The 27,678-nt window shown below is 36.6% G+C and overlaps 1 protein-coding gene across 4 annotated transcripts; it reads left to right on the top strand.

The window, feature by feature from the left end:
• Positions 1-95: 95 nt before the first annotated feature.
• MLH3 (mutL homolog 3) lies at positions 96-27,402 on the top strand. Of its 4 annotated transcripts, none has more exons than XM_039883820.1 (13): positions 96-1,465; positions 2,806-6,139; positions 8,795-8,893; positions 9,595-9,680; positions 10,414-10,518; positions 11,503-11,575; positions 15,349-15,420; positions 16,665-16,776; positions 17,792-17,951; positions 22,779-22,802; positions 22,909-22,987; positions 25,072-25,223; positions 26,194-27,402. In XM_039883820.1, the coding sequence occupies exons 2-13, from the start codon at positions 2,869-2,871 to the stop codon at positions 26,314-26,316; spliced, it is 4,356 nt and encodes a 1,451-aa protein (XP_039739754.1). In that variant the 5' UTR covers positions 96-1,465; positions 2,806-2,868; the 3' UTR covers positions 26,317-27,402. The 4 variants fall into 4 exon arrangements, 3 of the variants coding, with proteins under 3 accessions (XP_039739754.1, XP_039739755.1, XP_039739756.1); XM_039883821.1 differs by having other exon boundaries at positions 2,780-6,139; XM_039883822.1 differs by lacking the exon at positions 8,795-8,893.
• Positions 27,403-27,678: the final 276 nt, after the last annotated feature.

Genomic DNA, 27,678 nt, shown 5'->3' with positions numbered 1-27,678 from the left:
AGAGGTATTTACCTAGTAAACATCTGTGGGAAGATAATTTTGAAGTAATTTAAAGAGGTCTGAAAGAAAAAGCAGTTACTTTGACTCATTTCTTTAAATGGTTTCTATAAAGTTTTCAGGAAATTGCAGACCCGATAAGAACAAATACCACAAGTTCAACTTGTTAGCTATTCGAATGATGTTTTGGACTAATGACTTTTAGTTTTCTGTAGTTTCTGCTGTCTTTCCTTTTTTCTAGGTAGGGAATTCACAAATAGCAATGTTATGGGCTAAATTATACCCCACTCCCCCAATCCATATGTTTTAAGTCCTAATCCATAATACCTCCAAATGTGACTGTATTTGGAGATAGGGCCTTTAAAGAATTAAAATTAAATGAAGTCATTATGGTGCACCCTAATCCAATATGCCCCAGTGTCCTTATGAGAAGAGGAAATTTGGACACAGACATGGGCATGCACTGAGTAAACATGTGAAGACAGGGAGAAGACAGCCATCTTCAAGACAAGGAGAGAGTTCTCTGAAGAAAACCATGTGGACACCTTGATCTCTCTCAGACTTCTAGCCTCCGGAACTGTTGTTGAAGCCACCCAGTCTGTGGCGTTTTGTTGTGCCAGTTCTGGCAAACTAATACAAGCAATAATCAGGATTTTGCTTCGTCAGCCCTAGAAATCTGATGGGTTTGGTCAGCCATTAAGCAAGTATACATCAAATGCTTACTGAGTTTGACAAATCTGTCACAAATTCCAATTTTTAAAAATATAAGATTTCAAGGAAAATGAGCAAAGCAAAATCTGCTTAATGATGCCCAGAACACCTATTTTCAGTGTTTATTTAGAGTTCCACTCTCATTCTGTTAGAAAAGAAGCCGTGGTGGTATTGGGGAGCTACCAAAAAATGCAATGAAAGGAGTCTGAGTGTCCTCAACTGTGAATTGAGTTGAACTAGATAGTTTCTCAGTCTTTTCAACTCAGATGCTATAATTTGATAAGATGAAAGGCTCTGGATTTATTCATCGAGTGCTTAACATAAGCCATGCACTGTTCTTGGCCATGAGGAAAGAGCAGCAAGCAAAAAAGACAAAATCCCTGCCTTCATAGGCTTACATTCTACAGAGAGGAGACAATAAGCAAATAAAACATATTGAATTAAACGGTAGTACATGCAAAGGAGAAACCAGAAAGGGGGAAAGAAGAAACAAAAAACAAAAGTAAAAATTGCTAGGAACTTTTTCGCAATATGCTTAAAGAGGATAAGGATTGGGAATTCGGGGTACTAGTGTTAAAAGCCCTTGGGACTCAATGAGTGCGCATGCGCATTGAGGTGTCAGGGCGAAAGCGACTTGTCGGCGGTTCTCAGGAGCGCATGCTCGTGGGCTCGCGCGTTCACAAGCCTCGCGACCCAAGGAGCGCGCGGCCGGCGTCCGAGGCGGTTGGTATTGGGAGTCGATGAATCGCCGTTTAAGGTGACTTGGGGGAAAGCACGCGACGAAAGGATGGTTCCGGGAGCTCTTCTAACACCAGGAGGGTCTTGGTGACCGCTGCGGGCCAGCTTTCCGGCCCCAGATGCGCAAGGGCCTCACGAGGCCTCGCGACCTCCCTTCACCGCGAGCGCCCCAGTCGGGGCTGGCCCCTGTTTAGGGTTGAGAGTCGGGGGAGGGGTCGGGGTGGAGCCTGAACTTGGCGGGGCCTGCAGCCACGGCCCTACCCCGCAAAGCTTTCGTAGCTCATGACCCAGACCTAATGGTCTAATTGGTCCCAGGAGCTATGGCCCTGAAACGACTGGGACGTAATCAGGAAATCGTTGAGTTGGGTAACAATCGAAATACATATTAAACGTTTACCTCTCATTTGGTGCTGGCTGCATTGTCTTAGAAATCGTCAGATCTGCAATTATAGCTCTGATTATCCTGGGTTTGGAAAACTGCCCCTACCACCTGCGAGAGGTCTAGCCTATGCTGCTCTCTCACCTATGAAGAAGGGAGGGGACTTTTAATCGCACTATAATCTTAACTTTTTTTACCTGTAAGAAAACTTTAAAGTCAAGTTCAGAGAGCCCCTTACCATCATTATTACTAAGGTAGTTTGTAGCCATTGTGAAAACCCCAAGAGTATTAATACAAAATAACAAGAACTTTCTGAAAACTTGTTATCAAAGTAAATACATTAACAAGATTTAAAAATCAAATGAACAGGAATTTTCCTACCTTATTCTTTCCCATTCCCAAAATCCTTCCCCAAAGGTAACTTACACTTAACTATAATAATAAGTTATTGATAATAATCTCAATGTCTACTTCTTGATACAAGTTGATTTTATTTCCTCCTATTCCGTCACCTTATTACAGTGTCTTAATACTTCAAGTCTTTTCTAAAAGTCATGGTTATTGTGTAATGTATAAATGTTATGAAAGCTTGGACTTTTTTGTGAATAATTTCTAGCTAATGTTTCTTAGCAGAATTTAGGCATCTGTTTTTGATGAAGTGATTAGAATTTCAAACACTGTCCTTACTGGTCAACTTCAAGTGTGATTATGATTTCACTTTAGGGCATGTGGGATTTAGAAGGGATCAGTGAAAATTATGAAATTATGAATACTGCTTTAGATGTTAAGTCCATTGGACCAAGCAAGAGCTGTGTGATCTGCCTAGAGATCAGAGCTATGATTTGTTTTGTTTTACAATGTGGTTTAATAAGAAATTTCATTTACCTCAAATGGTATTTCTTCATAATGCTTGAGAGAAATGGGTAATTCTGTGTAACTCTGAAGCTTTGATAGTGGGTGTGTGTTTTTTCCTCCCACAGGCAATTATTTCCAGTCAGGGAAGGAAAGCAGTGCCTGGCATTCTCACCAGCTTTCTACCTGCCATGATCAAGTGCTTGTCAGTTGAAGTACAAGCCAAATTGCGTTCTGGTTTGGCTATATGCTCTTTAGGACAATGTGTGGAGGAGCTCGCCCTCAACAGTATTGATGCTGAAGCAAAATGTGTGGCTGTCAGGGTGAATATGGAAACCTTCCAAGTTCAAGTGATAGACAATGGATTTGGGGTGGGGAGTGATGATGTAGACAAGATGGGAAATCGTTATTTTACTAGTAAATGCAGCTCCATGCAGGACTTGGAGAACCCAAGGTTTTATGGTTTCCGAGGGGAGGCCTTGGCCAGTATAGCTAACATGGCCAGTGCTGTGGAAATTTCATCCAAGAAAAACAGAACAATGAAAACTTTTGTGAAACTGTTTCAGAATGGAAAAGCCCTGAAAGCTTGTGAAGCTGATTTGACTAGACCAAGTGCTGGGACAACAGTAACAGTATATAACCTATTTTATCAGTTTCCTGTAAGGAGGAAATGCATGGATCCTCGACTGGAGTTTGAGAAGGTTAGGCAGAGGATAGATGCTCTCTCACTCATGCACCCTTCCATTTCTTTCTCTTTGAGAAATGATGTTTCTGGTTCCATGGTTCTTCAGCTTCCTAAAACAAAAGACGTTTGTTCCCGATTTTGCCAAATTTATGGACTAAGTAAGTCCCAAAAGTTAAGAGAAATAAATTTTAAGTATAAGAAATTTGAGCTTAGTGGCTATATCAGCTCTGAAGCACATTACAATAAGAATATGCAGTTTTTGTTTGTGAACAAAAGGCTAGTTTTAAAGACAAAGTTGCATAAACTCATTGACTTTTTATTAAGGAAAGAAAGTATTATATGCAAGCCAAAAAATGGCTCTGCCAGTGGGCAAATGAATTCAAGTCCTCGGCTTCGGTCTAACCCAGAACTCCATGGGATATATGTAATCAATATACAGTGCCAATTCTGTGAATATGATGTGTGCATGGAGCCAGCAAAAACTCTGATTGAGTTTCAGAACTGGGATACTGTTTTGGTTTGCATTCAGGAAGGAATAAAAATGTTTTTAAAGAAAGAAAAATTATTTGTGGAATTATCAGGTGAAGACATTAAGGAATTTAGTGAAGATAATGATTTTAGTTTATTTAGTACTACTCTGCAGAAGCATGAGTCCTCTGATGAGAAGTGTGACCAGGTCAGTTTCCAAGATGCATGTAATAATATTTTGGATTCCTATGAAATGTTTAATTTGCAATCAAAAGCTGTGAAAAGAAAAGCTATAGAAAACATAAACACACAGAATTCTAGGGATTCAGAAGCTATCAGAAAAAAGACAAATGATTCATTTTTGTATACTTATGAATCAGATGGCCCAGGCCATAGTAAAATGACAGAGTCATCTTTACAAAACAAAGCTAGCTCTTGCTCAGAACTAAGGATTTTAGAACAAGAGAGAGCTGAAGCATCAGGAGAAAATGAGAAACATAAAAAATCTTGCTTGGAACTTAACTCTTCAGAAAATCCATGTGGAACCAGTTCAGAAATGTTTGCAAGCCCTTTTCGGTTATTAGATCACTTTGAGGAGAGTGGAGAGAATCTAAAACTACAGAAAGCAAGTACTACTGTTGATGGCATGGCTGCCGACTTTCTGAAAAATAATAGAATTCAGAATCAACTAGAGACACTTAAAGATGCTACTGAAATGGGAAGTCAACCTTTGCCATTTGAGACAACAATACTGAGAATACATGGTGATCAGAGAGAGGAAGAGAAAAAAAAAGAACCTAGCAATTCTGGAATAACAAATGTTTTTAGTTATGGACAAGTTAAATTATGTTCCACTGGCTTTATAACTCACGTGGTACAAAGTGAGCAAACAAAATCAACTGAAATGGAACTCTTAATTAAAAATTGTGTTCGACCTGGTCCTGTGAGTGCCAGAGAAACATTTGGAAAAAGAATATGCCATTCATTTGAGACTCCAGACATCAAAGATTTAACCAGCACTTTATGTAAAGAATTTGCTCAACTTCCCAATGAAAAATTGTGCAGAACAAATATAAGTTATGAGCTAGAGAACAAACTTACAGCAACTTACAAAAATTTTACTATTTTTCAGGATGGTAGTAAAAAGTCACACACAGATTGCTTATTACCTGACACATCCTCTTTCTCTTGGTGTAGGCATGTTTCAAATGGTGGTAAGAGAACAGATAAATTGATTGGTTCCTCCAGACCCATAACCTATAAGAAGCTAAACTTAAGTTCACAACTAGGATCTTTAGAGAAGTTTAAGAGGCAATATGGGAAGGTTAAAAATCCTCTAAATACGGAAGAGGAGGAAAATAATTTTGAAATCACTACCAATCTCAGTCTTCAAGTTGAACCTGACATTCCACAGAGAGACAAAAACCACTTAGACAACTCTAGTATTTGTAAGATCACTACTATGAAACATAATGATTCAAATAGTTGTCAACCAGTAAGTCACATCCTTCATTCAGAAAAGTTTCCATTCTCCAAGGAAGAAGACTATTTAGAACAACAGATGCCTTGCTTAAGAGAAAGTCCTATAACTCTAAAGGAGTTACCACATTTTAACAGAAAACCTTTGGCTGTGGAGAAGTCATCTGAATCACTAGCCTCTAAATTATCCAGAATGAAAGGTTCTGAAAGAGAGACTCAAACAGTGGAGACGGGTCATTTTATTGGATTTCCACAATTAGATTCCAGTAGGAAGGACAGTGACTTGTGCAGTGGGTTATCACTAGATTCTTGTAAGTTACTTAAAAATGAGCATAAAAAAACAGAGACTGTCATCATCCCAATGTCAGACTCTGTCACACAGGATAATTCCTTCAATAAAGATAGCGAAATATATCCTAAGAACACTATAACAGAGAACCCTGTGATACCAGAAACTCCTTTGGTATTACCCTATAATAATTCTCCAGTTACCAATAAAGACCCAGATGTTCGTACAGCTTCAGAACAAGAGATAGGAAGTCTTAACTCTCCCAGTAGAATGTTAATGAGTCACATAGACGATTCCACAGTCAACCCAAATGGAACTTGTGTTCAGAGTGAGGAATCTATAGCAAGAACTTGTTCTGCAAATGAAGAGTCAAACACATGTTCTCTGGATTGGCAGCAGCATTTTGATGTAGCCTTGGGAAGAATGGTTTACATCAACAAAATAACTGGACTTAGCACATTTATTGCTCCTACTGAGGACGTTCGAGCAGCTTGTACTAAGGACCTGACAACTGTGGCTGTGGATGTCATACTTGAGAATGGTAAGTATATAGTGTTCACTGACATGAAATGTTTTTGAAGATGGGAATAATGGCCAGGTAGCAAGATAATAATTATTCAAAGACATTATCTCAGCAGATTGAACATTTTGAAGTTTAATTATAAAATGTGTTTTATGGTATATGAAGATTCTCTGGGTCTAATACTATTTAAATCTGAAACTACAATGAATGACTTATAGACTGGAACTGTACATATATTTGGCTATAGGTATGTGTACATGTGAGAGGGTGAGAGCTTTTAATGAAATGATGCAATTGTAGTTGAGAAAATCCACAGTGCTTCCCTATCTTGCTTTCCCCCCTCTCCCAAACACATAGCTCTCCTAGAAATTTGTCTTTAAAGGCACCTGCAATGCCAGTGTAGTATTTTTCTGGAAGTTGCTTTCTGCAGCTCCCAGGTAAAGGGCTAGAATGATCCTTTATTCATCTTAAGTTTCTCAGTAAAATCTATGGCTCTGCACCACTATATATGTTTTTGTTTGTTTGTTTGTTTTTTTAGAAAATAGGACTTGAGCATAAATTTTTTTGAATATAGGTTAAATATATACTTTCATAATTATATTTTTCAAATGTACATTATTATAATACACATGCTAATCCACTTGATATGTTTATTGTATAAGTAGCTGTTATTCAGGAAGACAATAATGTGGCTTTTAGATCATACCACAAGGCTACATCAGAGCCTCGACTAGGACTCAGAGTACTCAGTTCTCAGTCAGCATTAAAAGTGACATTGTTTGGGCACAGTGTTTAGAGCCAGATGTTGGGAGATGGTAAAGCTGATTTCCATCTGGCTATAATCTTGGTTTTACATCAAGAGGATAAACATTAAATGCACATCCATATTAAATGTCTTAAATGTTGCAAAAGATTGTAAATTATATGAATGTAATTAAAAATTAACATAATTTCTCTTTAGGATTAGTAGCTCTAGCAGGAGGCCCTGATTTATTTAAGATTAGATAAGACCTTTATTTTTTAATAGTTTTCAGTTTTTTTCCTTGTGAAAAGAAAATCTCTCAAGTAACTTTTTTAAAGTATTAAATAGGGGAAAACCCTTTTCTTTCAATATGCTCATGAGACTATCAGGTTGCTCCTAAAGACGCATGTGTTTTTTAATCTATTTAGTTTTATGTCCTGATTTATACTGAATGCTTATCATAGATAAATCTGAGGAACTGACACCTCATCTTCCTGCAATGCAACTGCTTCTGATACCGTGATAAAAAAAAAAATGACTGGATCACATTAAACTGAGATGGCTGCCGCTAAACAGAGAGGGGGAATCTTGGCTGCCATACTCAACATAAACATCTGTTCCTGTTAAATAAATCTAGATGTTTAAAAAACACTTCAGTCTTTCTGGATTAGCAAGTCTTGTAATGAACTTGTGAGGGTCATGTTAACTCAGAGTTTTATAATGAAAAATAAAGTATTTTGGGTATAGGAACAAGTTCCATGACAGGATAGCTCCTAAGCACCCTCCATTCACATGGAATGTTACCTTTCTGGAAATGGCTATTGTATAGCAGGACGTTAGGACATTAAAAACATTACATAAAATGAATTGTTAACAGGTAAATTTAATTGTGCAGAACAGAAGATATATAAAAAATAATTTTAAAGAGTTGTGTCAAGTTTCCAAGCCCTGGCAAATATTTTTCTTTAAAATGTCTTTAACTCTGTCCTTTCTGTTACCAGTGATGCAACCTTATTTCACCTCTTACTTTAATTTTTTTCGTTTTACATTAATCTCTCTCCAGTTTTTGTCCAACAGATTTACCTTTTTGAAAGGATAGTTTCATCATATTTTGCCCCTGTTCAAAAACTGTCAAATTCAGCATTATTTCTAAAACTCAAACCTGATGATCCTTCAGAAAGAAGGGTAGAATTTGGGCCAGATCTCACTGGACTTTGGAGTTTAAATTCAGAACTTTGATTCATTCATCTATTCGTTTATTCATTTATTAATTATTCACATTGTGCTAGGTGCTGCCACATTGCAGATTAATTGACTTTGTTTTCAGGAGTTCATAGTCTATTAGGGAAGATAGCTATCTAAATATAATTACAATATGATGAGATAAATGTTATCATAGACAGATATATTGGGTATAAGAGACATATTAATTGAGGACTTGTGAAGACTGCGCCTAATAGGAATGACAATTAAGTACCACTATATGTCCAAAACAGGATTTCTCAACTGTGGCACTATTGACATTTTTGACTAGATAAGTCTTTGTTGTAGGGATTGTCCTATACATTGTAGGATAGTAGCAGCATCCCTACCCTCTATATCTGCTAGATGCCAGTAGCACCCCTCACCTGATTTATGACAACCAAAAAGTCTCAACATATTGCCAAATGTCCCCCATGCAAAATTGTCCTCATTGAGAATCAGTGATCTATTTTAGGTCCTCTTTCTGTCTGATATAGATGGATAATGGGACTAAGCATTAACGAAGATTCCTTAGCAGAATAATTTCATTAAAGAATTTTGACTCAAATCTAGTGTTTAGTAGTCTGTCTTATGTCATGATTCAGTTTGTGCAGAGATTTTATGTAACTTAATTTTTATTAGTTTACATTTTGAGCTCAAGTGTTTAGGTTTTACTTTTTTATATTTAGGATCTCAGTACAGATGTCATCCTTTTAGAAGCGACCTTGTTCTTCCTTTCCTTCCCAGAGCTCAGGAAGAGAGGACTATGATGAGACAGAATAACAGAGGTAGGAGCAATAACAGAGATTGCCAGAACACCTAGTACATACTGTACCACCTAACAAAAAGAAAAAAAAGCAGGGTTGTATTATTAAGCTTGATCAGTGCCAGCTGTGTCTTACTGGAACTAGGAATTCCCCACAGTCCTATTTAACAGCAGAACTAAGAAATTCAGTGCCTGCATTTAGATCAGAAATTACTTTTCCAGACTTGAGGTCAATACTGGGTGATTATTAATGCACAATCTGTGGTGTCTTGTGATTGAGAAAATGTTTATTATTTTTAAAGATTGAAGTACTCCATATTGCAGTAGTTTTATGTAAGCAAAACTCTTCAACAAAAGCTACAGACATTTATTATTTTTCTTTTCTTTGTTTCTAAAAATAGATAAGGTATATTTTTTACTAAAGGAAGTGAGGCTACTGATTTGAACCAGTTACTTCTGGACTTGTATTCTGAAATATCTCTTGAAAACAGTTTAGAGAAAAAGCTGTAATACCAGAAGATACAGTCATCAACTCTAGTTTAAAAGTAACAGATGAAAACAATTTAGAGATACCGCAAACACTGAACATTTGTAGAATATTGGAATATTGGAACAGTGTGTCTGATCTTTGCTCTTGAGGCTGCACCATACCAAATATGAGATGCCATTCACCTTTTTCCCTGAGGTTCTTGATGCCACTTTGCTTCTCCCCTTTTGCACTAGATAGTGCGGATGATGCTGTTGGTAGGGAATCGCTTCAGTCTTTGTTCTCAGAATGGGACAATCCAGTATTTGCACGTTATCCAGAGGTGGGTCTGCAACAATTATTCTTTGCTCGTTATTTTAAATTTTGAATTTCATTTAAGTTGGGTATAGGCATGACTGATTATACTAATTTGTAATTATGAATGGAAAATGCATATGTTTCCAAATAAATCATTTGGAAATTAATGTTTAATGTAGAGAGAGGGACTCAGAATTCATAACATTTTGGGAGCTCTGCTTTAATTTTCGATTAAACATGTAATCAGTGTATGAATAATGAATGTGTTTACCTCTCTTAAAAACTCTGACTTGTAGCTTTGGCAAAGTCCTTAGGGTGGTGATTATAAAAACTGCTATCATTAGATAAAGTAGTGAATCTTCTTTTGGAGGAACATTTCATCATTGGACCTGAGAGTATGTTCTCTCCTCAGTGGGTTAGCATAGAATGTACTTTGTTGTAATGAGGGTGTAGAATAGAAGAACATTTAATTATTGATTTTTCAGTCAAGATGTCTTTAAGGACTTGATCATGGAGCCTAAACAAATTGTTATTCTGAAACAGTATTGGTTTTTGTCAGTAGTCTTGTTCATAAACAAAAATTATTGAAAAATAATAATTCATAGAGTCCTTTGAATTTCTATAAGTTCTCTGAATTCAGCCCACCTCTAGAAGGTTTTATGAAAATGAATGTTTTTAAAGCACTTTGAGATTTTTGGTAAAACAGTTCTGCAGACATAAGTTTTAATTTAAAACGATATTGGTGCCGGTCTTTCTAGGTTGCTGTCGATGTAAGCAGTGGTCAGGCGGAGAGCCTAGCAGTTAAAATTCACAACATCTTGTATCCTTATCGTTTCACCAAAGAGATGATTCATTCGATGCAGGTAAAAGAGTAACTTGGAAATCTCATAATATATATGTAAGTTCTAAGCTAGACTCTTTTGAAATTGGATTTATTTAATGATATAGACCACCCTGGTCAAGGCACATGTGTTTTTTAAAAAATCTTACTGGAACTTTATCATCAGAAGAAAAAGCAAAGGACTAATTATATAAATTACAAAGAAAAAAAATATCCTTAGTAGTGCGAGCAGGTTTGGAGGGATGAATTATGGATTCAGGCTCAGTTTCAGGGGTTACATATTGACTTTATATTTTGACAACAATTTATAAATCAACTAAGTACTGTAGAGACATTGTCCTTAAATGTGCAACAGTACCCCTTTTTAAGTGACCCTCTGTTGTGTGAGGCTACACGTGACATGGCTTGGGAGACCCTAGATTGAGGAGTTCCATTAACAAAAGGGACCTTCTGTCTCCTTGTTTTCAGTATGGAAACAAATTAGGAGGTTAGACAGCTCTAGGTAAACTAACCTGGCATTGACCTGATACCAGAGCAAACACTTGATCCAGAAATAGACCTAGGGAGATGCGGGGAGCCTTTATCAGTACCAGGACAGAGAGGAATCACCATGGCCTAAAATTACAGGTGGCTTTTAATTTACTGCTTTAATGGACTAGCTCTATTCATTAGCAGTCTCGGGTCGTATTAGTAATTCTCTGGTCATATTACCTATTAATAAGCATCACTGTGTTGGGAACATTTCAGGTCAACTCTAAAGTTTTATTAGCATATCCCTTTTAGATTCCTCAGTCTGTGTTCGTTTTATGTCTTCTGATCACTCTACTTGCCCCTTCTTTTATCCTTCCTAATAACCCCCTCAAGTTCATCAGCACCTACCTCAGTCTGAGATGTGAATGTTATAACGCAACAACTCTAAATTAAGTACAGTTTTATCTCTTTCTATACAGATAAGCATTTGCTAATTTTTATTTAGTGTTGTGCCACTTATTTCAATGTATGGCAGGTTCTTCAGCAAGTGGATAACAAATTTATTGCCTGTTTAATGAGCACCAAGACTGAAGAGAATGGTGAGGCAGGTAAGACTGGAGTTTAGTCTTGACTAATAACCAGCTGTTCTTCTGATAGCCTCCTTTTAAGGTTATTTTTTTTATACAATAAAAAATAAAACCAATCTAAATTAATATTATGAAATGATAGTTTTAAAGTACATTTAGTTTTATATACATACACATAGACATGCATATATAAGACACATGTTAAGTTAACCAAGAGTTAAGTACACTTCCTTGGTGAGCTGCTTTAATAAAACAATAATAGTTTGTAAATCGTATTAACTCATTCAGCAAATATCAAGTGCCTTTGTACTCCTGGGATTGTATTAGGCTCTAGGGATCTAATGATGGGAAAAAATATACATGGAGGAGAAACAGATAATTGCACAAATATTAAAATTTTAACTCTAATTAGTGTTTTAGCAGGGAGAAATAAGATGCCATAATAATCTGTCTGTATTGGGAGATTTGATTATTCAGAGATGGTTTTCTTGGTAAAGTGAGATCTGAAGTATGAGTATGATTTAACTAGGGAGAGATAAAGAGAAAGAGGAGTATTCTTGGCAGAGAGAGTAACATATATAGTAGTAAGCTTTTTGTTTTTTTATTGTTTTCTGATGCTTTTGCGGTGGAACATGTTATATCATATTTGCATTTTGAAAATATCGCTCTGGTTGCAGTGTGGAGAATGGATTGGGTATGGGAGTGCAATCACAGTAACTGCAGAGACTGTTAGGAGGATACTGCAATATATAAGAAATGCTAGTTAGCTGGGACGAAGGGGGACTAGAGAGAAGTGAATGCATCAGAAAATATTTAGGAGATAAAGTCAACAGGTTTTGGAGATGGATTGGATATGGGGAAGATATATCAAAGATGACTCCTAGTTTTCTGACTTCCATAACTGAGTAGTTGATGGTGCAGGAACAGATTGGAGGACAAGCAGGCAGAAGGGTGAAAATCATGAGTTCAGTCTGAAATCTCTTTGAAATTTTCAAGAAGAGATGTTAATGTGGTTGCTGGGACTAGAGAAGCATTCTGACATGGAGACATTCATCTGAATTGTCAGCATAAAGTTGGTCATTGAAGTCATGAGTGTAACTTTTACCTAGGAAGAGTGAAGAGTGAGGACGAGAGAGATTCTTAATCTAGAATAATTCTCAACATTTAACAGCTAGTTAGAAAAGGGTGAACCAGCAAAAGAGGTTGTGAAGAAACTGCTAGAGAAATAAGAAAACAGACAAAGGTGGTGTTGCAAAGCCAAGACTTCATATAAATTCTGCCAAGAGGTTAAGTCAGATGAGGACCAAAAATATCCGTTCAATTTTATGACAGTGAAGGTTGGGAATGTCAGGTGAGAGCTGTTTCAGAGAAGAGCTAGGGGAGGATGCTGACAGACCACAAGGAAAGACTCAGAAATCTGTTACATGGAATAGAGGGCCTGAAAGAGGGTGAGGGAGAGAGAAGACTTATTTTCTTCTTTTTCTTTAAACTGAGAGATTCTTGAGCACATTTACAGTGCTTGATACTGTAAGGTTCCAGAAAAGGCCTGAGTGGCTGAGAGCCCTGAGCACCAGTGGAGCAGTTGGCTCTAGATAAGTAGACCTGCAGGCAAGTGCTTCTAAAGTTTGAAAGCAGTTAATTTTGTATTTCAAAATATTCCTTTTTGGCTTGTTTACAATGTAGATTTATCAAATAAATATCATAATAGATCACAGGCAAATTAACAAAAAGTTCTGTCATAATTATCATAAATATGATATTAGTGAAGGTCAAGTTATAGTAGTTAACCGTTTCTAGAAAATGAATAGATTTTTTTCTAAAGTTTTGATTACCTGGAATTGTTTGTTAAAATACTTTATGTAGCCATAAAGTCTGCATATGTTCAAAGAAGTGAAAGGGACTTATTTAAATTTCTCTTGAGATTCTATATTATTGTATTGGCTAGCTGCCACCAAAGAATTGGCTTCGATAAATACATTTTCCTAAATCAAAATGTGTTTTTGCTGTCACTCATTAATACCAAAAGCAACATTCCTATAATTGACTTACTTTTATTTTAATATCTGCGTATACTTTTGTAATGGACAAATATATTATTATTTTAAGTTATAGTGAAATTAATGCCATAAATTGGCATTTTTTTATTTCATGTTTCCAACTACAATAAAATACAGTTCAGTTATGATATCCTAAGGAATAAGGATTCATTCATTTATTCTGTAAATAATTATTAAGTGCCTATTATGTGCCCGTTGCTATTACATATGCTGGAAATATAACAGACAAAAATTCTTTCCGTTATGAAACTTCTGTTGTGTTGGAATAGTAAAAATACAACTTTTAACATTAGTAAATTACCTTTATATATCCTGCTTCATACATGGAATGGAAAATGTCATGAATACTATGTAGACTATAAACCATTTCTCTAGAGTCAGGTACAGGATTTGATTTTTTAGGGTTACCGATTCTTGATAATTCACATTGGCTCTAATTTTAAATTCGAGATTACTCCTTCACAATTTATTATTTATTCCATTGTCTTGCCCAATAGAGGATGTTCAGTCATCACAACCAGCTGCAACTCCTCCTATCCTCAAAGGAGTTTAAAATTCAACATTTTGGGGCCTGTTTCTGTGGTTGGACTTATTGTCAGAAAAATTTTCTTTTTTTCTTTAAGTCTTAAGCTCTCATGCCATAATTTTGATCAAATTCAAGAGGAGAACTTCTATTTCAATATAATCAATACCAATAAACCTCAACCCTTTGGCCAAAAGTACTAAAATTACAAGCTAAAAAGACATAGTAATATAATTGAGGATCAGTCCTTTATCAATGAGAAAAAGATTTCCCTGTAGTTTTAGCTTTTTGGGTCAGGATATTCTTCTTCCTCTCTTGCATTTAAGAGTCTAAAGCCTTGCTACTCAAAGCTGTAAATAGCATCGTCACCTGGGAGTTTGTTAGAATTACAGAATCTTATGTCCCACTTCTAACCTACTGAATCAGAATCTGCATTTTAATAAGGTCCCCAGGTGATTTGTATGCCCATCAAAGTTTGAGAAGCCTGAGTCTAAGCAAGGCAAACTATGGCTGGTGGGCCAGATCCAGCCATCACCTGCTTTTGTACAGCCAGATAAGAATTGTTTTTACATTATTAAATAGTTATTAAAAAAAAAAAGCAAAAGATGAATAATATTGCTTGACACATAAAAATTATATGAAATTAATATTTCAGTGTCTATAAATAAAGTTTTATTGGAACATAGCTATAATATTCACATATTGTCTATGGCTGCTTTGGCTCAAAATGAATAGTTGAATAGTTGTGACAGAAACATGTGTCTTGAAAGCCTAAAATAAATGCTGTCTGGCCCTTCACAGAAAAAATTTCCTCACCTGTGATCTAAAGTGTAGTAGAATTACATTCTTCATGGGTTCCAGAGTAGTTTGAAAATCAGGGTCAGCTGATTATAATAATGTATGTTTGATGATCCTTCACTGAATCAAATTTGAATTAATGAAAATCAGTAAAGATTAAGAATATAGGGCATTAACCTTGTTTTATAAATGAAATACTAATAGAGTTTTTTATCAGAAATAAATTTGTTACAGTTCTCCCCATAATTTCAATTTTTTAGGAAATAAAAATACAATTGTTACTACTCAGTATGTTTCTCTTATGCTCATGTTGTTAAATAGTTTGAATTAACCTTTTTTCTCTCTCAGCACAACATGATTATTTTTCATCTTGATCTGAGAATTTGAAACTCCAGTAATTCTTGCTAATCTTCTAGGTGGAAACTTGCTGGTCTTGGTGGATCAACACGCTGCACATGAGCGTGTCCGTTTGGAGCAGCTTATCATTGGTAAGGATCTATTTGGGACTAGAAAAGCTTTGAGACTCCCCAGCAGAATTAGTATACCTGTAAGAGTTTTTCTGTGACTGTTGTGAGGAAAGATGAATTATATGTTTAAAAAATTAAGCTGAAGTCTTTTTTTTTATAAATTGGCTTCTTTTATAACCAAAAGAATGTAGTAGTTCACTTTACTAATTCAAACATGTGGATCTTACTTACATTGTTACAGACATATTTGCTGCATATTTATCATCAATCCTAAAGATTGGATATTTAGGGATTAGGCTACTTATGACATCCAGCACAAATGTCCCCTCCCCAATATGATCTTGGCATACTTTCTTCACAGTTCATCAGGCAGAGACCAGCAGTAAAAAAATAAGTTTTATTTTAAGTTTTAATTTGTGTTTGAATAGGTAGTATATTCAAATAGGTTCAAGTCTGAAAGATATAAAAGGGAATATGATAAAGTCTTTCTACCCGTGCCCTCATCCCATCTAGTTTCTCTTTCCAGAGGCAACCAGTATCACTAATTTGTTATGTACCCTTCCAAAGTCAATATGTGCTTGTTAATCTTTGCTACCCTTTTGTCTCATCATGAGGCAGTCTGTTCCCCAAGAGCTAAAATACCAGGAAAACCTTTACTTCTGTGGTCAAATAATGAAAGATCTTCATGTCAAAGAGGTAGGGACCTAGGGAGATATTTCATGGACTAGAATGACAGTGATGTTATTTTCTTTTTGCTTTTCCTTATAAAATGAAAACCTAATTATTGGAAAAGATATAGTCAACACAATGTTGGAAAAACTTATTTGCTGTAGGCCCTGCCCTGGACCATTTGAGAATAGTACTACTGACTAAATCTCAGAGAATGGAAACCCTTCTGCAAAACTGGGGAAGCCTCCTTGAGCCGATGGACTGTATAGTAAACCCATTTTATTTCCTCAGTAATACACATTATTCACCTCTGTTATTAAAACCACATTTATTGACTACAGGAACATTGCATTGTTCATTTGAATGTAAGATGTAAGTCGTATTTCTTATTTTGGAAAATACTGCTAAAATGAATAAACAGACTGGATATTTACTAGTTTGAATTTAATAATGAAATTCAAAGCCTAAAACTGAACGTTGAACACACAGCTAAGCACTAAAGTAATTACATGGCTATGCCTTATCATGCTTCATTTTTATCTGAATCTAGAAGACTTCACTTCTTACTCTTAACCCATTCATCTTTCTCCTAATAGATTCCTATGAGAAGCAACAGCCACAAGGCTCAGGTCGGAAAAAATTACTGTCTTCCACTATAAGTCCTCCACTAGAGATAACAGTGACAGAGGAACAAAGGAGACTCTTATGGTTAGTACCACCATGAGGATGTGATGTCGATAGCATAAATTCTCGCAATAATTCTGTGAAGTATAAGCATAACTATTGTCTTTTTTTTCACATGAGTCACTTGAGACCAAGAGAGGTTACGTGACTTGTTCAAGGTCTTAACAACTATTAAGTGATGGAGCAGACACTCAGACACAGGTCTTCTGACTCCAAATGCTGTTCTTTCCACTATATCACAGCTGTTGAGTGTAGGATAGCATTTCCCTGATAATTTTTTCCAGCAGTAGGCTTAGAAGAGTCTTACCATTTCTTGGAACAGTTAGTGTTTATACTGTGTGCTGTTTCAGAAAGCAAAGTTACAGTAGTAATTGCTTCCATTCTGCTTTGCCTTGGTGCATTCTAGATTCTTAATTTTCATTATTATAATACTGGGAAGAAAGGAAAACACTGGGACACAGGAAGGGGCAGGTCATATAGCGAATCACAAAGTAGGACATCTTCCCACTTTTAGGCAGCACAAATTATTGGAAATATAAAAGAGAACTGTCTCTGAATTTATTTCAGGTTTGGGTATTTGCCACTGCCAATAAATCTTTTTCCCTAGGGCATAATTTATATTAGGGGCAGATCCATTTATTTACATCCCGTTAATCAGGACTTCTCAGTTCCTGGGGCTGTTAATTACCTCCCTGCTATAGTGCTGATTCAAAACACCGTTGGCCCTTTTATTTGTGCCAAACTCCATCAAGTTGCGAGCAAAAGTTAGCAATTCCTCGGTTAAAAATGAAAACTTAGGAACAAGACTGAGAAACAAATTGATTCTCTCAATGGAAAAGAGAAAAAAATGTTACTGTAATTCAGAAAGGAAATTTGATAATAAAATCCTAAACAAACACCCTTAAGTGTGAGAAAAACACTATATAATTTATAAAGCTTGCGGTAGCTTTTGAGAAACTACCAGATATTTGTAACTAGTACTGAAATGTGAATGACATTTGAGATTGTAATACTTTTACATTTAAGGTTATCTCTTTAGGTGTTACCACAAAAATCTGGAAGATCTGGGCCTTGGAATTATATTTCCAGATACTAGTGATTCTTTGGTCCTTGTAGGAAAAGTACCACTCTGTTTTGTAGAAAGAGAAGCCAATGAAGTTCGAAGAGGACGATCTACTGTGGCCAAGAGTATTGTGGAGGTAAGACAGAGCTGCAGCCATTGAAATTGTTGAGTGATAGTAACCTATTTTATTTAGAAACTCCCTATATTCATCTTTTATTCAATAAGAATTTATGAAATAGGGTGGCTCCATAGAGTAGCGGTTAGCATATCTGCTTTACACACACAAGGTCCTGGGTTCGCACCCCAAGTGGAGCCACTGACCATACCTTGGGTGCACCAGGCCCCGGGTGCTCCTGGCCCCGGGTGCACACCGCAAGTGTGTGGAGGAGATGCCCCACCTTCAGAGATCCAGTTCTTAAGGAGAAATGGCAACATCCATAGGTCAGAGTGGAAGTGTGTGTGGTGCGGGGTAGGGGAGGATAAAAGAGGGGAAAAAAAAAGAATTTATGAAATACCTGCTGGGTACCAGGTACTAGAGAGTCAAAGATGAATTAGCTCAAGATGAGGGAGAAGGACATTTAAATAATTATAGAATAATGAAATTTGGGCAGAAGTATGTTCAAAAGTGCTATGGAAACACAGAATGATTACTGTGCCCAGGAGGATGGAGGTTAAAGAAACTGTCATAGAAAAGCTGTTTTTTGTTTTATTTTGTTTTGTCTTTTGGAAAAGTCTTGTAAAACAGCAGGAGCTTACCAAGTACAGAAGAGGGGAGGAGAGCATTGTAGACAGAGCAACAGATATTAGAGACTTGATGCAGATCCTATGTTTAGGGAACTACTAATATATATGGGTCAAATTAAGATATATATGGGGTAGTGGTGGAACCAGATGAGGCTAGATAGGTTGTTAAGACCAAATCATAAAGGGATTTAGCATATTCTGCAAAGTAGCTTGCATTTCATCCTATAGGCTGCCAATGAGGAAGAGTGAGATACATTTTAGCACTGCATTTTAAATATGACCACAGGTATGTTTTGGTAAAGGTCTGGAAAGCTGCTGCTGGAATGTGGATTTGGGGGTGTTGAAGAGGACCATTATTTTTCACTTATGTGTTTCATTTTTTTTACATAACAAACACAATTCGTCTTTGTTACCTTTTCTTTCATCCTTTCCTGTTTTCTATTAGCATTTTCTTCATTTCTTTTTTTCCTCTAATGGTTTAAAAGTTGAATTTTAGCTTGCATACTTAACAAAATTTAAAAGTAATTTCTCTGTTTTCTTCCTAAACTGCACAAAAATCTTCATCACTCCTCTGCCATCTTCCATGTTGTTGCCTATTTTAGTTCCACGGTGTTTTTAATCCCCCTAGTAGTCATTTCTTTTATAATCAGTATTTATTTAGATTAACCAAAATGTTTGAAGAGTCTTTGTTCACTGTTGCTTCTTGCACCCTACTTTGTGTTCAGTTTCTTTCTACCGAAGTAAAGCTCTTAAAATTTCTTTTATTAAGAGTCGATTAATGATAAACTGCCTTTGAAAATATCTTTATTTTGCCTTAACACTTGTATGATTGTCTAGCCAAAAATAGAATTCCATATTGTCATTTATCCCTCAGCATTTTGAAAATATTCCATTACTTTTAACATTCTGTTTTTGCCATTAAAGTGCACTGTCAGTCTAATCCTCATTAATTTGTAGGTAATCTGATTTTCTCTTTGTCTTTGGTTCTGCAATTTCCCTGTAACACATCTATGTATGGATTTATTTTCATCCTCTTCTTGAGATTCATCATACTTCTACAATTTGGAAAATGTAGTTATTATCACTTTAAACATGGCTTCTTCCCTCATTTCTTGTCTCCTAGAAATCCTATGAGATGTCTCCTGGACCTTACCTTTCTATTCTTCATGTCTTTTAACTTGTCTTTTGTATTTCCCATTGTTTTATCTCTCTGTGATGCATTCTGAGAAATTTTCTCATTTATCTTACAGTGAACTAAATTTTCTTTTCACCTACTATTTAATTAGATGTTTAACTTGTCCACTGAGTTTTTTTATTTCAATGACTGTACTTTTTATTTCTAGAATTTTTATTTGTTTCTTTCTCAGATCTGTATTTTCTTTTTTCACGGTGTCCCATTTTATTCATTTTGGTATCTTACTCCTTCATCTCTAGCTCTTACTATTTGGAGCACAGGCAGGTCCACACCAACTTAGTGTACTATTTTTCTTGAAATCTGAATTCCTTTAGTAATATCTAAAAATAAAAATTAGAAGATAGATTTAGTGGCTAAATTGTGGTATAGATTGATACAGGAAAGATTTGAAGTAGAGCAAGCAGTTGAGAGGCTATTGCACTGGTTCAAATAAGAGAGGATAAGGATTGGACTAAGTCAGTATCAGTGGAAATGGAGAGGAGGGACATATTTGAAACATAATTTGGAAGGTAGAATCAAGAGGTCCTGGTAAGCAATAGAATATAAAAGGTATAAAGGAGAAAAGATAATCATTCTGAGGGTTCTAGCTCAGATGACTGAAAGGATGGTGGTGCCATTGACAGAAAAAAGAAATAGAGGAGAAGGAGTACACCTGGCTGCGAGTTAGATTCTGAGCCTAGCTTTAGACACATTGAATGTGCCTTCAAGGTGGCAGGGCGGGGAGCGGGGTGTCCAGTAGACAGGCAGACTTACAGACCTAGCACATGGGAAAGAAGTCTGAGCTATATCTATCTATTTGAGAGTTATCAGTATTTATATTTTGATAATATCAGAAGCTAGAGAAGGGTCTAAAGGAAGTGAGATTGTCCAGAGAGAATATGAAAAATAAAAAGAGGAGAGAGCAAAGGGTGAAGCCTGTGGAACACCAGCATTCAGGGTGTATATGTTTTGGCAAAGGTCTGGCAAGCTACTGCTGAAAAGAAGAAACTGTAAAAGATCATTGAATAGATCGGTCAGAGAGGGAGGAGGAAATTCAGGAAAAAGTAATATTGCCAATCCAAGGGAAGTTTTAAGCAAGAAGGGAATGGTCAACACTAGCAAGTTGGATTTGGCTATCACGAGGACATTGGTTACCTTGTGGAATCGCTTCCTGGAAGTTGGGTGGGGTGGAAGATACCACAGTGGGTCAGGGAGCGAGTGAAGGGAAGGAGAGTGAAGCTAAGTAGACTGCTCTTTTGAGAACTTTGGCTGTACACAGAAGAGAGGGAGGGTGATAGTCAAAGGTTAGGGGTGGTTGGGAAGTGTGGGGCAGGACACAAGGTTGAGGAAAGATTTTTGTTTTCGGATGGGAGAGACAAGCATTTTTGTAGGCTAAGGGTGAGACAGTACTCAAGAGGAAGAGGCAATTAACATTGCCAGCTTTTGATTACCTTGATTTTACCCTTTGATCAGACAACCTTTGCTTTGTTTTCAGCAGCACTTTTTTCTCTGAACACAGCTTACTTTTTCCAAGGCTCCTCCTCCAAATTGTCTTAAATCCAAAAGATAGGATCTGTTAGAATCTTTTATTGTAATTCAATCTCTAAGTATTTAACCAGAAAATTACAATAAAAACTTTTCCTAAAGTGACTTCAAAGATTGCTGGTATGGAATTTACTTCAAATTGAAACAGCTTATGTTTTCAGAAAATCTTGATTGTGTTAAGTCAGGCTGATCCGGAGAGATTTTCTTGATTCTGGAAGAAGCTAAACTAGTTTTGGTGTCTTAAAGAAAAGGTAGCTACTTGGATCCTAGCAATTGAAAGATCACTAATACATTTTTCTTTAAAATGCTATCCTCTAGCATGATGAATGAGCCTTTTTAACACTACTTAAATTGTCTAGCATTGATAAACCATTGAAATATGAAATGAACGGAGAATACTATCCATCTCTCCTTCACCAGGCTTTAAACTGTTGTTTTACAAGTCCCAGATATACAAGCACAAGAGAGAATAGCAAAGAAGTTAGGTTCGATCTGTATTCATACTAAGCTTTGTTAGTGGGTCAGGTATTATGAGAGATCTTTCTGTTTAGGTTTGGGAAAATAGGTGGCTTTTAAGAAATACATAGCATCTACTACCTAGCTCTTGGTAGCTATGCTCATTTATCAGTATGGTGGACTAGAGTGTACATGAGGGAGGAGAGAGAATTTTCTGAGCCTGGTTTAAAAAGAAAATCTATCATGTTGTAATCTTAGGAAGCTAATTTATACATAGCCATTTTTAGGAGTAAAGAAATTCTGTGTTTTCTTATAAAGAAGTCATTAAATATGCATATCTCAAAACAGTTTCTTACCTGCAGAGCTTAAACAAATTGGTAGCATAAAATAGTGTCTGCTTTAAATTTCTTTAAAGTTCTTTTGTAAATACTAACATCTGGAGAGATATATCCATTGAAAAGGCTACCCTCGAGACAGAGACAAGCTAGGGAGGAGAAACTTCTCAACAAAAGTCCTCAGAAAATAAGCTTTTCGAGCTAAAGGGAATTGTCCAAAGAAAAAGCCTGTGGGAACTAAAGTGACTACTTACGTTTATGATATTTAAGCAAATGTTATACTGAGTGCTCAGTTGTGTTGATGATTGTTGGGTATTTTTCTGTTACTGTGTAATATTACACTGGTTCTGGCTGAAAATATAAACCAACAGACAGCCTCCTAGTGAAACGCTTTCTTGATGTTTAGAATCAGTTGAATCATCAAGACTACTCTCAACAGTTATATAACCTCATGAGCTGATGAGCTGCCTCTGGAGGAAGTTTCAGTAGCTAAATAATATTCTCTATTCAATAAGAATTCTAGTTGATTGTTTTGGTATTTCATGTTCAAAGTGCCTTACCACAAATAAATTATTTGCACCTAAGTGCTATATTGCTGGAACCCTCTCCTTTAAGAGGCATATTTTAAATATGGATATTTTGTAAACTATCAAAGGGCAAGTGTTACATACCTGTAGATCAATGCCTGTTTTCTTTTTTTGCTTTGTAGGAATTTATTCGAGAACAAGTGGAGGTAAACCTTTCTCTTATTTTCGGATTTCACAAAGAGGCACCACACACAAAAACCTCCATTGTCCCATTTCCTTTTCCCAGTAATAAAGAATGTGTTTATGCATTAGCTACTCCAGACCACAGGAGGCATCCAAGGGACTTTGCCACTGACTGTCCAGAAGGTGTTAGCATCCCAAGCCTGCCATGGTAAGACTCAACACACCAGCTCTTGAGTGCCTCTGCATGCTAAGCACTGGCAAGGGTACAGCAGTTATGAAAAAAGTAGAAGGCGCACTTACTACTTGCCTCATAGAGGGTACAGTTTAGATTAAGAACCGAATACACTAAAAATTAACATTAAAAAAATCACTTTTACAAAGCAAAATACCAGTGCATATATTTGACCATAATGCAGAATGACTTATATGAGTGGAGGAGGAACTCCTAAAGGAGACGCATATTGAGTCAAGTTTGGAATGAGCTGAGGGACATGGATTCATAGGATGGAGAGGAAAGTTTACTAAAGGGAGAAGAAATAGCCTATACAGAGACCCAAAGACACAGACAAATTAGTTCTATGAGGAGGAGCAAAGAGTATCAAGAAATTAGGCTGATAAGAAAGAATAGAAGCCTAGAAGGTCAGAACAAAACCTTTAGATTTTATACAGAAAGCGTTAATTAGAATCTTTGAAGGTTTTTAAGTAGGGTAATACGATAAAATATAGAAAATGATATTTATTGAAGGAACTTACTTTAGGAATGACAGCTACAGAATGTGGTTAAACAAATTGGTAGCATGAAATAGAGAGTCTGCTTTAAATTTCTTTGAAACTCCTTTGTAAATACTAACATCTGCAGGGATGTAATACTGACACCCTCCCTCTGTTTTTTTATGTTTCCATCAACCTCCTTTCTTCAGTTCCTGTTTTTTCTAGCTTAGAAACAACAGCCACCCAATCTGTCTCTTGCAAATACCCTAAACTACTTCACCCCTTTATCCTGTCTTTACTCCTCATATCTACTCCATCCCAATTTCATCATCTCTACCTTCAGAATGTATCTTAAATCTGTCCGATGTGATGTTTCCACTGCCATCTCGTTAGTTCTTAACCACTGTTGAGTCCTCTTTCTCAGCCTCCTCCCCATGTCCGTTCTGGCTCTGCTTCGTGCCATTCTTCCCTCAGCACACAGAGGCATCTTTTTGAAACATCCTTCTGAGCGTCTCATTCTTCTAACTCAAATATGTCAAGACTATTCTTTGCTCTTAGGATAAAAATTTTATTCTTTACCTTGGCCTGCAAGGGTCTTCGTGATCTGGCTCCTGCCTGCCTCTCCAGCTTCATCTCGTATCACCCTCCCCCTTGCCCGTTACATTCCAGGCTGCTTCCTTGATCTTGTTCTTGTTTCTGCACTTCCGTACTTGCCTTTTTCCTCGATCTTAAATGCCTTTCTACTCCTTCAATTAGCTATGTCTCTCTTAACCTAAGGTCTTAGATTAAATATCATTTTGCTAGGAAAGCCTTCTCTGACCTCTAAACTGGGTTTAATTTTCTTATTATATATTCATTCTTACCCTATATTATACAGTACTTATAATTTAAATATATAATAGAAATATATTTATATAAATACGTTTTATATATATAATTTAATTTATAATTTAAATTATTATGTAATTGTTTAGTGTTTGTCTCACCCGTTAGACCTATTAGATCATAAGCTTCACAAGGGTGGAGATTGTCTGTCTCATCCACCGCCTCGCATAGTTCCTAATACAAAGTATGTACTTATAAATATCTGTTGACTGAGTGAATTAATGTATGCATAAAGGCAGGTGCTGACAGTATTTGAGTTTAGATTAGAAAGATTATTATGGAAATAGAAGAGGAAGCAGATAAAATGGGCATTGTACTGAACAATCAGAGATCTTGGTGATAGATTGGCTATGGACAAAAGATAACCTTGATTTCATAAACCTATAAGAAGTGGGCAAAATATTGCTGTTGCTGCCTCTTTGAAAAAAACTGACAGCAAAATCCTAACACATTCAGGAATACCTCTGACAGGGATTAGAAAGACAAGGGCCGCATAAGGAAAAGCTGAGAGATAGGTCAGTCCTGAGGCCTTAGTTTTATCCATGGCCATAAGTACCAATTTCAAGCAGTATTAAAGTCACATGAAAGAAGCCTAAGAAACATTTTACTTTTCCCAGATATTTGGCTCTGACCCAGGGTCAGCATTGCTTTCCCACCATATACACCATAACCATCTTGTTTCTGTCTTTTGTTTAGGGGCCATTAAGTTCAATGACGGCCTGAGCTTAGAGGAGTGTTATCGCCTTATTGAAGCTCTGTCCTGGTGCCAGCTGCCATTCCAGTGTGCTCACGGGAGACCTTCTATTCTGCCGTTAGCTGACATAGACCACTTGGAGCAGGAAAAACAGGTACAGTAATGACTAACAGGAGAAAAGAAAGCAAAGTTTATATTCTCTTTCTTTTCCAGCCCCTGTTATCCAAATGTAATGTGTCTTAATCCTTTCAAAAATATAACAGTTTTGATAAATGTGCATTGGGAGTTTTATATAAAGTCTCACCATTTCATCTTCTAGCTCAAATTCAAAATGGAGATTAGGCTGAACTATTAGATTATACACGTGATGCCTTTGTATTTCTTAAGCTTAACACATGTACAGACTGACGCATCCTGAATATCTGTTGCCTACAAGCTCTAGATTTGATAAGATACAGACATTCTCTCTGGGGTTACAGAAAGTTGGTAGAAACACAGCAAATTCACTGCTGGAAAATGTAACCTAAACAGCCAGTTGTTTGATGGTACTTGCTGGAAATGATGACCTTGCTGGAAGTGGTGGCCATCCCCAAAGATCTCTAGAGTTACGGTGTTGGGGGTCATCAGGCGGGGAACCAAGCTTAGGAGATTTCCACATTAGGCTTTGGGCTTGATCACTCAGCAGCCCAGGAATAATGATGTGGATAACACCATGAAGGCACAGAGTGGTCTAAATTAAAGAACTTTCCTGTCCTTGTTATAGTCCGAAATGAAACAACATGAGAGCAGAATAGAAATGTCTGTGTTGCTGCTTTCCAAAATCCCTTCTTTGCCCACCTTTCCTGCTAAGGGCTGTGAAGGCTTTTCTCGTGTGGCATTTTCAGGTACTTTCATTATCTGACTCCAGTAGATTTTACCCCATTAAAAACTGCTTGTTTCACATGAGTGAAAAAAATGAAAGTTTTGTCCCAATTCCTGAAGAGTTGGGAATCTCTTATCCTAAGGAAATCTATAATCTTTTTTGAAGTGAAAAATTAGAAATCTAAGCAGCCATATTTAGGAAATGCTTATATGCTGCTTGGCTTTTTGTACTGGTAATTGGAGTTATTCTTTTCTTCCCATAGATTAAACCCAATCTTGCAAAACTTCGCAAAATGGCCCAGGCCTGGCATCTCTTTGGAAAAGCAGAAGGATGTGATTCAAGGCAAAGCCAACAGGCATCCATGCCTCCTTGTGAGCCACCATGACAACAGAATTATTGACCTATATGGAACCAAAGGGATGCTAACTATTTGCCTCTGAGCAGAAAGCATGAACTGCAGGCACCAGCAGAGTCTTAACTGAATCAGCCTGGTGTCCACGAGCAACATACTAGTCTTCCTTGAGCAGATGATCCCTCTAGCTGAGGAGCCATGGAATTCAAGCCTGAAGACAGTTCATTCATTTGCATTCATGAACACAGGAGGTTGCCCTATAATATTTATTTTTTGTAACTTATTTAGAGATAAAATTTAATGATTAATTGTCTTATTGTCTGGTTGGTTGGTTTGTGGTTTTCTTAGGGATGGAATGTTTTGGGGTTTTTTTTGGGATCATTTTGCAATTTTTTCCAATCTCATAATTTGCATTGATGTAATTTACCTGAAGCTGAACTTCAGGGATCAAGTCTACCTCCCTAGACTGCTAAGAGCCATGTTCCATTAGGCCCTTCCTTTCCCTCCAGTCTTCTTCACTTCCCTCTGCTGCTTCTGTACATTCTAAATCTGACTTTACAAAGAGTTTCTCTGCACTCAGAAATGGTCTCTGCAGTTTTCCATTAGGCCTGTAGTTAGAGTGTTTTAGGGAGAGAAACTATTGATAAAGAGAAACAAGGACAAGGATAGAATAGAGAAAATTTAAAAGTCCTTTTTCCTGTTTTGTTTATTTTATTGCCTTTTTAAAAACTCAGACTGATGTTCATATCCCAAACCAGTGATATGGTGAAAGTACTATGAGTTTGTTTTTTAAAATGACTTTTTGTACTTTATAATGTATCTTTTTATTTGAAAGCAATTTTCACTTCAGAATGCAGCATTTATCCTTTTAAATGTTCTCTACATTTTTTCAGGAGACAAGGGTTCTTTTGGTCCTTTTCAAATTATATCTTGGTTTTATTACAGTATGCCTACTAATGGTCTCATAATTTCATTTGGGACCCAGACTGATCTTTCTGCAAGTGTTTATTATGCCACTCTTAATCTGTGTCTCCCCCACACCTGTTCAGATAACTTGATTTCTGGTTAATAAGAATCAACAGGCTAAAAGACCTATAGTAGGGAGGGAGAAGCAAAAAATCAGCTGGTAATGTTTATTGCAACTGAGACGCTGTACAAAGAGAAAGATGTTGCAATGAGAATTTTCACTTTTGTATTTCCTGACCAGCCTGCTCAAATTGGCCTTTGTATCAATGGAATTATTTTCCTCATTTTTAAATACAGGAAACAAATTTGTGCCCATGAAGAAAAGTTTGTTTGCCAGCAGCCCTGCAGTGTTCTTACAGGAGCAATGAAGTATTGCATTCATTAGCATGTGCCTCAGAAAAGGTTCAGGGAAAGCCTTTGCTGGTTTTC

This window comes from Pteropus medius, unplaced genomic scaffold, assembly GCF_902729225.1.
Source record: "Pteropus medius unplaced genomic scaffold, Ma_sr-lr_union100, whole genome shotgun sequence".
Taxonomy (NCBI): Eukaryota; Metazoa; Chordata; class Mammalia; order Chiroptera; family Pteropodidae; genus Pteropus; species Pteropus medius.
The sequence above is the reverse complement of the archived record's forward strand: the minus strand, read 5'-3'. Positions and strand labels throughout refer to the sequence as shown.

What these genes read in the sequence shown, in the direction of transcription:
- MLH3 (XM_039883820.1), top strand. Translation starts at nt 2,869, where the DNA reads ATGATCAAGTGCTTGTCAGTTGAAGTACAAGCCAAATTGCGTTCTGGT. An exon ending in AGATGATTCATTCGATGCAG is followed by an intron (nt 10,519 to 11,502) that starts GTAAAAGAGTAA and finishes AATGTATGGCAG; the next exon opens with GTTCTTCAGCAAGTGGATAA. An exon ending in ACTTGGAGCAGGAAAAACAG is followed by an intron (nt 25,224 to 26,193) that starts GTACAGTAATGA and finishes TTCTTCCCATAG; the next exon opens with ATTAAACCCAATCTTGCAAA.